This window comes from Bactrocera oleae, chromosome 3 (genome assembly GCF_042242935.1).
Source record: "Bactrocera oleae isolate idBacOlea1 chromosome 3, idBacOlea1, whole genome shotgun sequence".
Taxonomy (NCBI): Eukaryota; Metazoa; Arthropoda; class Insecta; order Diptera; family Tephritidae; genus Bactrocera; species Bactrocera oleae.
In genome coordinates this window covers 9,222,798-9,233,909 of record NC_091537.1, presented here as the reverse complement: position 1 = coordinate 9,233,909, position 11,112 = coordinate 9,222,798, and the positions used below count along the sequence as shown (strand labels likewise).

Sequence of the window (11,112 nt, the reverse complement as noted above, 5' to 3'; positions counted from 1 at the left end):
TCTACTTGAGTAATTTTTGATGAGTACAGTAAGATTTACACTTTAGAATAATAAATACACCATTTATTGATATTTACTCAACTTATGCTACAATTTTATTTTTCAAAAGTAAAATAAAAAATTTTTATGCAACTACTTAACTATAGTAAACCGTTTACAGACAACGCATTATTAGGTCATTTATCGCATTACCTCGATCACCATACTCGCCTCCTCTTTTGTAAGGCACGGAGACTTTCTTTTTCCATCCATCTCTGGGACTGGAAAGCTGTTATAAATTATTATTATTATTTGTTTCGTAAATAGAAATATAGCTTGTCATAACTTACCATAAAACTGCACAGGAACTCTTTCACAGTATCGAAGTTTGGACCTACTGTATAAATTTCATGTATTATATCTTCCAAACAAATTATTCCCTTTTCTCCAAGATGTTCTTCTACCATAGCGTTAGATTGTATGGGCGTTTTTCTTGCATCGACACGCGCAAAACCTCTCTTAAATAGCAATTCACGTATTGTGCTCAGTGCTGGATATCCATAGACTACAAACGGCTCTATAACTTTGAGCAACACTTTGGTTTCCTTATCGTTGCGCAGAAAAACAGCATTGTGACGAGTTGACAGGTGCAATGTATTTAAAATTTTATTTGTTGTTTCATCGAAAACCTTTTTGCTATTAACAGAAATATGTTAATGTAACTATACATCATGCTGATTAACTTTTTATTTACCCTGCGTGCCTCATAACCAAAAGCAGTTTTTCATTTGTCTTCTGAGGTTCTTTGAAGTCCACTATGTTGGTGCGGCGTATAGTTTGCTTGATACGTTTTGCCGTACGTTCTGCCTTAAGATAATTCATAACAAATGATTCTGGACGTCGGAATTTGTGATGTTTTTTCGCTCCTGCAACCCTCTTAGTTTTCAAAGCTTTCTTCTGTTCTAGTGTTGCTTTATCTTGAAGAATGCGGCGTTTACGATGCGCCAGCACTGACACAGTTTTGCCAGGCAACTTATTGGGCACCGCGTATCTTCAATTTGATGAAAGTAGCAAATCATTACATTTTCCATGGCACAAAAGATTTTTTTTACTTACTTGTCCGACATTTTAATGTATTAAAAAAATGATTTGCTGATGAATACAAAAAATACGCACTGCAAAAATTTGTAAACACGTGTGGCGAATGAAAGAACGAAAATTGAGCATATTCTTTTGACCATCTTTTGACGTTTGAATACTATTCACAATAATTTCAATTTGTTTCTTGCTATTGCGAATTGACAAGCATTCGATCAGCTGTTTTTCATTGTTAAAATTTTCTTTCAATATACATATTTGAGCTCAATATTTTGGAATAATAAATTTGGGAACATATTGTAAGATCAAAATAGATTTTCAAAATGATTTTACTTGAGCAATATGAGCAACAATATGCTGTGTTAATAGCGGAAATCACATCTGAAATAGCCCAACTAAAGCAGTTGAAAGGGGGTAAGAATTGTGTTGATAAATCTTGAAAGAGTAAATACGATTGCATATTCCTTGCAGTGGAAAGACGAGATCTTAGCTCTAAAATAGATGGTAGTCTCGCTGAAGCACATGAACTTTTAGAACAAATGACTTTAGAAATTCGCGACATAGACGTAACATTACGCCCAAGTTTCCAAAATAAAGTCAGTTGTGCACAGGTAGAATTGAAAAGGCTTCAAAGTGATTATCGTAGTGCTAAAGATGCCCAGCAGAAACAACATATGACGGTTTTAGAGCTGGGCGGAGGAGACGGCGACTATTATGATGATATATCTATAGGTAATGATCAGCGACAACGTCTATTAGAAAATTCGGAACGTATAGAACGTACGGGAAATCGTTTAGCTGACGGATATCGCGTAGCGCTTGAGACAGAAGCTTTGGGAGCGCATGTGCTTAATGATTTAAGTCATCAGCGTGAAGTTTTGCAAGGTGCACGTTCACGTTTGAGGGAAACTAATGCAGATTTGGGAAGAGCTTCAAGAACACTAAATTCCATGATGTTACGTGCATTGCGAGAAAAGGCTGTATTATATGTAGTTGGAGTATGTTTTGTGGTCGCGGTAGGTGTAAGTCTCTACTTGACATTTTCATCAAGTGCTCCTACAGCTTAGTAAATTTATTAAGGAATAATTTAATTGTATTACTCTAGACAATATATGTATTTATTTATGCAATCAAATTCGTTGTTATACATTCCTCTTGGTTTATGATAATTTATATCTTGTTGAAGTGCAAAAAGTATACTTTTCAAACAGAAAATAGTAAAACTTTAAATTAAAATAAAAACAATGACGTTAATAAATTAAATAACCCAATGTAATTAGACATTTTTATTATATATATATTTTTTTTTTATTGAATTCCAAACTAAGCTGTGACTACATTTAGTTTCTATTGTTATGAGTATTTGAGATAAATGAGATTCATAAAAGAACCCATTCTATGTATTTTTCCGTAAGCTGCTAATTTTATCGATATAAATTTTACTTTTGTATAAAAACAGTATTCTTGCCCTTAGACAGTTTAATTCGACAAGCATTTGAATGTTTTTCTTTTGACGTGGATTCTGATCCTTCTCCGTCAAACTTTTCAGGTGTTAAAAGTTTTGTCCAAAATCATGAAAGCTTCAAGAATGTTGGACGGATTACAACCAAAATTTTAGTTAGCAATAAATGCAATTTACGTTTCGTTTTGTGACATTACAAGTTGTTGTTGTTTGTGAGTTTTTGGTGACACAAAATACAAGTTATTATAAACTGTAAAAATAGAAATATTCGTAAATACATACAAGCTGATTTTATATAATTTACATAAATACGTTTTAACATCAAATAATAAATAAATAAATAAATATATAGAAGCGTAGAATACTTCTAACACCATTTTCTTTTCCGTATATGAAGTTCGTCCCTACTTCTCTTTAACCGAACTCCACATTCCCCATTTGCTAGCAAATGCATTGTGAACTTTCCTCATTCGTATCAGCTTCGGCAGCTGAGTCAATTTTGAAGCTATGCTGTTCCAATGCTTGCAGTTCCATTTTAGAGCGATTAGCATCTACAAGAATACGAGATATATCACTAAACATTTCCTCAACACCATCCGATGTTTTGCAGGATGTCTTATAAGTAGCACTAATTAAACTGTGGCACTGTTCACAAAATGCTTCGACTTCAGCATCGCTCACTTGTGGTTCACGTTCAGCCAAATCACTTTTATTGCCACAAATGAATATTTTTGCATTTTCAGCATAAGTTACAATGTCTAGTAAATGTTGCGACAAGGAATGAAATGACGCGGCATTATCCATGGCGAATACGAGTATGGCACCCTCAGCAAATTTGTAATAAGAAGATGTTACAGACGCAACACGTTCCATACCGCCTGTATCCCATAATTGTAGCTTGTTTTTATACAAAAATATATATAAATGTATATTTTAAGTTTTTATAAATAATATGTGGCTTACCTTGATTTGTTTATCACCAACAGTATAGTCACGGTCTATATGATCCAAGCCCAATGTTGATTTGCGATCTGTGTCTGTTACTGTTGTTATAAGTGGGGAAAATCATTGTGTTTGTGTGCCAAAGATAATTATAAGTATTTATTTTGCTTTCCATCGTATTATACAATTATGCCTACAAACCAAATGTGTTGTTGGTGAAGCGACGAAATAATGAACTTTTTCCCACACCATAATCGCCGCAAAGTATAACCTTTTGTTTAGGTATGCGTACCGTAGCCATGGTATCAAAAACTCTTATCTATAGCTGCACTTTGAAGCCAGACAATAATAGTTTTGGTTAGTTGTAGTTTTGTGACTGCACCTGTGAAAATTTATTAGTTTTTCTTTTACCAATTAGCCGTATAAAGCTACCACTTGTTTACGAAACTATGATGCTTTTTCATTACGAGAAACCTATTCACAATTGCATTTTCATATCAATGAGAACAGTTGCTTATGAAATACTGTACCCAACAAGCATCGATTGAGCACATACTCGAATACGAGTATATTTTAATCTATCAGTTTTGGCTTATACTTAAAATTTTTTAATTAATAATTATTTAGGCTAATTTTCATAGTTTGTTGACTTAATATTATTTTGATAGTTATATGTTGATGTATAGAAAATTAACGTGTGCTATTTTTATTAAATGAATTAATTTCCATGATTTAATAAAAATTCATAAACTTTAACTATTTTTAAAAATATTTTTACTTTGAAGTTAATTAATTTTACACACCATTTCTGTAAGTCAGTTTGCGGTTTCGCAAAATAGTGTATTGTATTTTCGCTCAAGAACCGTTATTAACGCTATCTTATAAACGATATAATAGAAAACGTTTTCCACGGTTTTCGGAAATTTGTTATTTGATTGTTTTGATTGAGAACTAATTATTTATAACAAAAAATTTTATTTATAAATAATTCCAAGGCGATACAAACTTTACTATAAACTCGTTCGCTTACTTATTGTTGTAAATTATTTATAAACCTGTGCAATTGACAGTGAAAACTTAAAGTATTTTTATAATATCAATAAATATATCACATTTCGATACTTATTGATAAAAACTAAAAGAAATGTAAAAGTATTTCTATTCCTCACAATAATAGAGTACAATTTTATCCATACTAAATGGCTTAAGCATACACACTTTCAACAATAAAACAAAAAATCAATTACAAAAATATGTACGCATTCATACATATACATACATAGTTAGTTGGTACTTGACATTTTATTTGCTATTTGATAAACTCTACAATTGTATACAATTAGTAACATATTCTGAAATATCCCTATATTAATTTATACTCTTCTCTATTAAGTTATGCGTGTTGTTGTAGCTGATTAGAAGCTACCTAGTATATTTGCCAATAAAAGACTTGATCAACACCGCAATCGGCGCAGAAGGTAATTCGAACACTTTCTCGTCGCAGTAAGTCAACGCGACTTCGAGCTGAGTAAAGAAGTCCATAAAAAATAGTAACTTCATAGATAAAACATACTGTCGTTGAGTTTGCCCCATTTTCGCTTTTGTTTTATATACGGTTTTACTTTTTTTGGTGTTCAATTTTATTGTTTTAAAATGCGGGTCGAATTAATATGCACAGCATTTCTACTGGTAATTTGTGCTACAACCACAACAGGTAAGTAAATAATTAAAAAAAAATATATATTAATTAAATCAATAGACTTCATGTCAATTTGTATTGTATACAAAGGTTATACTTATAAAATATTTCAGTTAAATTTCATTGAATTACAAGCAGGCATTTAAAAATTTAATCAAATAAATGCATTTTTTAATTTGCTTCAAAATAATTTTAAATACACGCACACATATGTACAATACTTATATATATTTACAATATTTATATTAATTTCGTTTATAGAATTTGCGATTTTTTTTTAAGTATAAAATATTGGAGTAATTTATTTTTTAAATAATATAATTACATTTTTATGTTTTCTTGCAACATTTATATCTTATTTTGATATATTCACAAAAAAATACTTAGTTTCTCTTTATATTCTCTTTATAACAAAGAGTATTGAGAAACCAACCAGAATGTTTTTCAAAGTGCTAAATGTGTAAAAGAAGTAAAACATATTGGCAAAATTATATAATAAAAAGCCAAATATTTGATATCCATATGCCTTAAGTATAGTAAAGTTGAAAAAATTAATCAAATTTGAGTTAATCATCATTTTATCACGTTTCTGACGTAATTTTCAATCGTAACAATAATTTTAAGTCTGTTAAAATTAAAATAGGTATAATAAATCAATTTTTAAATGACAACTACAGTGACGTCACACCTCAAACTGATTCACTATAATTTAGTGCAGGATAAATATTATTTATAAATTGACAGACTAATACCCAAATTTAAAGTGCTCCTGATTACTAAAATATACATATGTACCAATTTTGATCAACTTTTCTGCGCGTATCATTGAATATACAAATATAAATACTTAAAATCTCTTTTGACTTGATAAAAGCTAAATTTACTGAAAATGTAACTGATATATTTACGACAAGTCTTCAGTAGTATTAGCTGTCTTAAAAATTAATAGAACTTATCTAAAAACTTACTGACAATTTTTATTTATTAAAATTAATTCTACTCGGTCTATTAGAACTGCAATAAATGTTCTTATTCAAAGTCATGGACATTAAAACTTATTGAAGTTGTCATATTTGACAAACTATAATAAATTGTGGATTTTCTCTCGACTTTTAAAGTTATATATGGTAACCTCTCGATCTGACGAGCTTTGCAATTCGAACTTGCAGTTTAAGAATACCAGCTTATGCCTTTTTAGGAATCATTTAATACATATGTATATATAAGCACTTGTCTGTCGCTTCATGTAATCGCACATTTCCCTCTATTTATACACTTTCACCATACTTTTGTCATTTAGCCAAAACCGGCTATGGTCCTGGTCAACAGGATTGGGGTTTTGTCGATGTGCGCACTGGCGCCCATATGTTTTACTGGCTATACTACACCACGGCTAATGTGAGCAAATACACTGAACGTCCATTGGCAATTTGGTTGCAAGGTGGTCCCGGTGCTTCGTCGACTGGTTATGGAAATTTCGAAGAGTTGGGTCCACTCGATTTGTATGGCAATTATCGTAATCACACATGGGTTAAGGATATGAATGTGCTTTTCATAGACAATCCCGTTGGTAGTGGTTACAGTTATGTTGATCGCATACGTTACTTAACGAAAAATAATAAAGAGATTGCTTTGGATTTGGTCAGTTTGATGAAAGGTTTCTACAAACAACATCCCGAATTCGAAACTGTTCCTTTGCATATATTCTGTGAGAGTTATGGTGGTAAAATGGCACCAGAATTCGCTTTGGAACTGTATTATGCAATTCAACGTGGTGAGTTGCGCAGCAATTTGACCACGGTAGCATTGGGTGATCCATGGACGTCACCGATTGATTCCGTTTTGGCTTGGGCGCCATTGTTGCTGAATATGGTAAGTATATGCTGTGATATATGTAGATACCTGTGTTTTTAAGTTCTTATTATATTTGTATAAATTATTTTACCAGGGCGTTGTGGATCAAGATGGTTATGACAAAATTTCCGCTGCTGCCAATAGAACGGAAAATTTGATCAAGCAAGGAAAATGGACGCAAGCCACCAACCAATGGGGTTCTACACAAAGTGTTTTATTGCGTGAGTCAAAGGGTGTGGACTTTTATAATATTGAGAAACCAACCAGAGGCAATGCCTATGCCAACGTATTACTGAGAAGTAACAATATTATGGGTAGGTAACAACATCTTGTGTACATATCTACTTTACGCACTCTTTATTTATATATTAATCTGTCTATAACATGAACATATATTTTTATAGATTTAATGTACCGCACTATGGTACAGTATGAAATTGATATAGATGAGGATCGCGATCAAATCTTAGAAGATTTAATGCGCGGCCCAGTACACAAAGCTCTAAATATATCATCTAGGGTAAGATGGGGTTCCCAAAGCAGTATCACTTTCAGCAGATTGGGTGGTGATTTCATGAAGCCAGTTATACATATCGGTAAAAATATATTAACCTTATTTGAAAAAAGAGATTCCATTAAAAATATATCTTTTTTTATACGCTTAGTCGAGGAACTTCTCAACAAAACAACACTGCAGGTAGGTGTGTACTCCGGGCAATTGGACTTGATTTGTGCCACTCTCGGCACAGTTAACTGGATTGAGAAAATGCAATGGAATAATAAGTCTTCGTACGAGGCGGCACCACGCGTTGGCATAAATGTTGGTCGCATTTTGGAGGGCTATGAGAAGAGCGCTGGCAATTTCACTATGTTATGGATCGATCGCGCTGGACATATGGTGCCTGCTGATAATCCTGCTGGTATGGGGCATATTTTAAGGAAATTCACCAACTTCGGTTGAAGGAAACATAAAATACATATTTGAATTGCAATCAATAGTTCAAATCATTGTATGAGAAATCAATAATAAACCTGTTATTAAAACAAATTATACGCAATTTGCATTATTTTTCAATTTATGATATGAAATTAAGAAAGTCTATCGAAACTCGTAAACAGAACTTTTCTATATTCACTTTTCAAATTTGAAAATGTTGAGGGTGTACGTGTTGCATTCATTTGTCGCTCAGTGCTGCCAAGTTTCTAATTCAAGCATGCGAAATGTTAAACCGCCGGAAACTAATAGATGTTCATTTGAAAAGTAAACATTAAATTTGATAATTTCAGTGCAAAAAATAAATGGGAACACAAAAAATTGTGTTGATGTAAGTGGGCGATCGCAATTGCCAGGTATTTGGCGCAGCTTATTTTTCTTATGATACACATATTGACACTAATTTAGAAATCGGGTGTATTGCAAAAATTATATGCATGTCAGAAATGGCCACTACCTATAAATTAGGATAGTTCACACTATAAATAAAAGAACAGTTAGGTATACTGATGATACTTACTACTTTTTTTTTAACCCGTTCCCACGACAGTCGGTTCTACGTAAACCAAACGTATCCGAATTTTTATCCGGTCAAGGACTGTCAACTCGGCAGCATTACTCCAAATTACTACAGGATTATTTCTGCCACTACCAAAACATTACCTTTTAACTGAACCTAGAGTGTTTAAATGATATGTTTATGTAGTAAAGTACAAAAGTATTTTTATTTCTATATTTTATTTCATTTACGATGTTATTTTTAAAAATACATTAGTGCGTGGTAAACTGAAGTGTGTTGCTCAGTTTGAGTGTTTTGTATATGCGGTTTTGAAAATTCAAATCAAATGCAACATGAAAATATTAGCTCACTTAAATACAATTGAATCAAGCATTGCGCCAAGGCATTGCACAATATTGTTTTGCATAACTTTGTCGACTTTCTCTTCTAAATGCCGTTTAGGATCTTGTTTACCAACATTTTTGATTGCCAATTGCTCTGGTGTCATTTTTTCTTCGTCTTCGAGCGACTGAAAGTTGCAAACAAATTAAAAATAATATATATAATATTAAAATATTACGAGAATTTACGAGTGTTCAATTGATTAATTACCTTATTATAGTTTTTGGCTAATTCGAGCATTTCCTGCACGGTACTTTCATTGATGGAACAATGTTCATTGTAATCAGCCAATGTGAGTCCATCCTTCCAAGATTTCTTGTGCAAATTCAACAGCATCTTTTGTTCCAACTCATTTTTACGATAATTAATACTAATTGAGTAGTAATGCCGATTCAGACCATGAATTAATGCCTGAACCGAAGGTTTTTGTAGATGTCCCAAATTTGAAGTTGTCTGACGCGGCTCTTGGCCGAGCACAAGCATATTCGGGTTGATGAGACGGAAGGCATCAATAACTACTTTACCCTTCACCGATTGTATGGGATCGACGACAACGGCAACAGCGCGCTCTGATAAAGCTTCAAAAGACTGTTGTGTGTTAATATCAACACCGGATAACCAACAGCCAAAACCAGGATGTGAATGGTACCAGCCAACCACCATTTCTGGGCGACCAGTCTGTTTTAACATATCCAACATTTTCGCTTGAAACACTGGATCAACAGCTTCAACTGAGACGCCAGTACCTGTTTGTGGCATAGCAAAAACATCGATTACTTGTACTGTGTAGTCATCGACAAATTCGCCCAACATCAAACCCATCACTTCCATGGGTACGCCAGCACGACCATGTTTTAGCATTTTTAATAACGCCAACGAGGATATATATACTTGTTCGGCGGTATCCACAACAGGCGCATCTGTTGGTGGTGGAGCTTGCGGCATTGCACCACCCAAACGTAATAAACGATCCATGCTGCTAATAATATAAAGATGTTGAAATTTTGTTTGCTTAAATTCTTGATCTATTAATTTACCTTATAAATGAAATATATAGAAATACGTGTTGTTGAATGAGTTAAATATTCCGGCTATATTTTGCAAGAAAAATGTACGAACACAACACAGCAAAATTTACAAATGTCACACCAGAACTTTGACAGCTGCAAATGTGCACCGTCACAGCGATGTGGTATGTTCATCGTAATTGTTATTTATCCTTCACCGGGCGCGTTCAAATGAGTAGATATTGAAAATTGGCACTGGCATGTATTTAAAATAAATACATTTTAAAAGGAAACACCGTTGTAACGAAACAACTAATTTTATATATTATTGTATTTTAAAATTATTTGTATTTTTAGGTAATATTTTGACAAATATGCCGATATCTTTCAATTGCACTATTTCTAATTTTATGTTATATATATTTTTGTATTACAAATATGTAGTTATATTAATATATAAATGAAATAATGCATGTATATATATGAATGAACGTTTTAATATCGTTCCGCAAGAAAACACATGGCTATGTATACCACGAACTCGCCTTAGAAATTTGGTGGCAACTCATTAACAAAAATAATATAAATAAAAGAATAGAAAAATAAAAATACATTTAAATTAACAAAAAATTCAGAGAATGTAAAAGGAAATTTTTTATTAGTTATTTATATGAGTAAATATAATTTTTTATATATTTAAAAAGCTGTTGGTAGGCTGTGCGATTCTATCTATATCCGATTTATAATGGCTATTAGATATGAGTTACTTTGTGACTTAACAAACAAATTTTAAATATCTAACATATGTATATATGTGCATAGTATGTATAGGTATGTATGAAGAGGGTAGTCGAGTGCAGCTCATTTGAATTGTGGCGCATTCACTTATTGGATCACAAACCGCAACGCCTGATTCAAAATCAGACAGTCAAACTATACCAGTTACACAGATAGACATTCAAGAGGCAGATTGGTTGAAAAGAGGGCACTTTAATACTAGGTAGTTAGTATAAATACAAGTACCATAAGTATAATTATCAAGTTGCAAGTTTGTTTTAATATCTTTTATCGTCTTTGCTTTCTTTGATTCACATACATAGTACACTTGTATGTATCATGTTTGCCCAACGCTTGGAGGCTTTTTTTGAGCGTTACTGCACACCATGTACTCACAAA

At 32.6% G+C, this 11,112-nt stretch overlaps 5 protein-coding genes across 6 annotated transcripts; 2 read left to right on the top strand and 3 right to left on the bottom strand.

The window, feature by feature from the left end:
* Window positions 1–62: 62 nt before the first annotated feature.
* On the bottom strand, window positions 63–1,237 carry RpL7-like (Ribosomal protein L7-like). The gene is made up of 4 exons (XM_014234133.3): window positions 1,096–1,237; window positions 734–1,030; window positions 330–675; window positions 63–268 (listed from the first exon to the last, which is right to left on the bottom strand). Exons 1-4 carry the CDS (start codon window positions 1,104–1,106, stop codon window positions 155–157), a joined length of 768 nt encoding a protein of 255 aa, XP_014089608.2. The 5' UTR covers window positions 1,107–1,237; the 3' UTR covers window positions 63–154.
* Window positions 1,238–1,295: 58 nt separating this feature from the next.
* Window positions 1,296–2,353, top strand: Vti1a (Vesicle transport through interaction with t-SNAREs 1a). Its single transcript, XM_014234112.3, has 2 exons — window positions 1,296–1,491; window positions 1,549–2,353. Exons 1-2 carry the CDS (start codon window positions 1,401–1,403, stop codon window positions 2,142–2,144), a joined length of 687 nt encoding a protein of 228 aa, XP_014089587.1. The 5' UTR covers window positions 1,296–1,400; the 3' UTR covers window positions 2,145–2,353.
* Window positions 2,354–2,717: 364 nt separating this feature from the next.
* Window positions 2,718–3,946, bottom strand: RabX6 (RAS oncogene family member RabX6). The gene is made up of 3 exons (XM_014234111.3): window positions 3,683–3,946; window positions 3,503–3,582; window positions 2,718–3,436 (listed from the first exon to the last, which is right to left on the bottom strand). Exons 1-3 carry the CDS (start codon window positions 3,780–3,782, stop codon window positions 2,981–2,983), a joined length of 636 nt encoding a protein of 211 aa, XP_014089586.1. The 5' UTR covers window positions 3,783–3,946; the 3' UTR covers window positions 2,718–2,980.
* A 994-nt stretch (window positions 3,947–4,940) lies between these two features.
* Window positions 4,941–8,082, top strand: LOC106617110 (retinoid-inducible serine carboxypeptidase). Its single transcript, XM_014234109.3, has 5 exons — window positions 4,941–5,195; window positions 6,481–7,052; window positions 7,129–7,348; window positions 7,439–7,630; window positions 7,700–8,082. The coding sequence occupies exons 1-5, from the start codon at window positions 5,135–5,137 to the stop codon at window positions 7,993–7,995; spliced, it is 1,341 nt and encodes a 446-aa protein (XP_014089584.3). The 5' UTR covers window positions 4,941–5,134; the 3' UTR covers window positions 7,996–8,082.
* A 667-nt stretch (window positions 8,083–8,749) lies between these two features.
* Rpn11 (regulatory particle non-ATPase 11) lies at window positions 8,750–10,126 on the bottom strand. Of its 2 annotated transcripts, none has more exons than XM_014234104.3 (3): window positions 9,967–10,126; window positions 9,140–9,905; window positions 8,750–9,056 (listed from the first exon to the last, which is right to left on the bottom strand). In XM_014234104.3, the coding sequence occupies exons 2-3, from the start codon at window positions 9,902–9,904 to the stop codon at window positions 8,895–8,897; spliced, it is 927 nt and encodes a 308-aa protein (XP_014089579.1). In that variant the 5' UTR covers window position 9,905; window positions 9,967–10,126; the 3' UTR covers window positions 8,750–8,894. The 2 variants fall into 2 exon arrangements, with proteins under 2 accessions (XP_014089579.1, XP_036213897.1); XM_036358004.2 differs by having other exon boundaries at window positions 9,140–9,908; window positions 9,967–10,117.
* Between the last annotated feature and the right edge of the window lie 986 nt (window positions 10,127–11,112).

Coding starts and splice junctions, on each gene's coding strand:
- RpL7-like (XM_014234133.3), bottom strand. Junction 676..733: donor TTGGTTATGAGGCACGCAGG/GTAAATAAAAAG, acceptor TTCTGTTAATAG/CAAAAAGGTTTTCGATGAAA. Junction 269..329: donor AGTTCCTGTGCAGTTTTATG/GTAAGTTATGAC, acceptor AATTTATAACAG/CTTTCCAGTCCCAGAGATGG.
- Vti1a (XM_014234112.3), top strand. CDS start 1,401: ATGATTTTACTTGAGCAATATGAGCAACAATATGCTGTGTTAATAGCG. Junction 1,492..1,548: donor ACTAAAGCAGTTGAAAGGGG/GTAAGAATTGTG, acceptor TATTCCTTGCAG/TGGAAAGACGAGATCTTAGC.
- RabX6 (XM_014234111.3), bottom strand. CDS start 3,782: ATGGCTACGGTACGCATACCTAAACAAAAGGTTATACTTTGCGGCGAT. Junction 3,583..3,682: donor CTTCACCAACAACACATTTG/GTTTGTAGGCAT, acceptor TTATAACAACAG/TAACAGACACAGATCGCAAA. Junction 3,437..3,502: donor TTGGTGATAAACAAATCAAG/GTAAGCCACATA, acceptor TATAAAAACAAG/CTACAATTATGGGATACAGG.
- LOC106617110 (XM_014234109.3), top strand. CDS start 5,135: ATGCGGGTCGAATTAATATGCACAGCATTTCTACTGGTAATTTGTGCT. Junction 7,349..7,438: donor GAGAAGTAACAATATTATGG/GTAGGTAACAAC, acceptor ATATTTTTATAG/ATTTAATGTACCGCACTATG. Junction 7,631..7,699: donor GAAGCCAGTTATACATATCG/GTAAAAATATAT, acceptor TTATACGCTTAG/TCGAGGAACTTCTCAACAAA.
- Rpn11 (XM_014234104.3), bottom strand. CDS start 9,904: ATGGATCGTTTATTACGTTTGGGTGGTGCAATGCCGCAAGCTCCACCA. Junction 9,057..9,139: donor TAGCCAAAAACTATAATAAG/GTAATTAATCAA, acceptor TGCAACTTTCAG/TCGCTCGAAGACGAAGAAAA.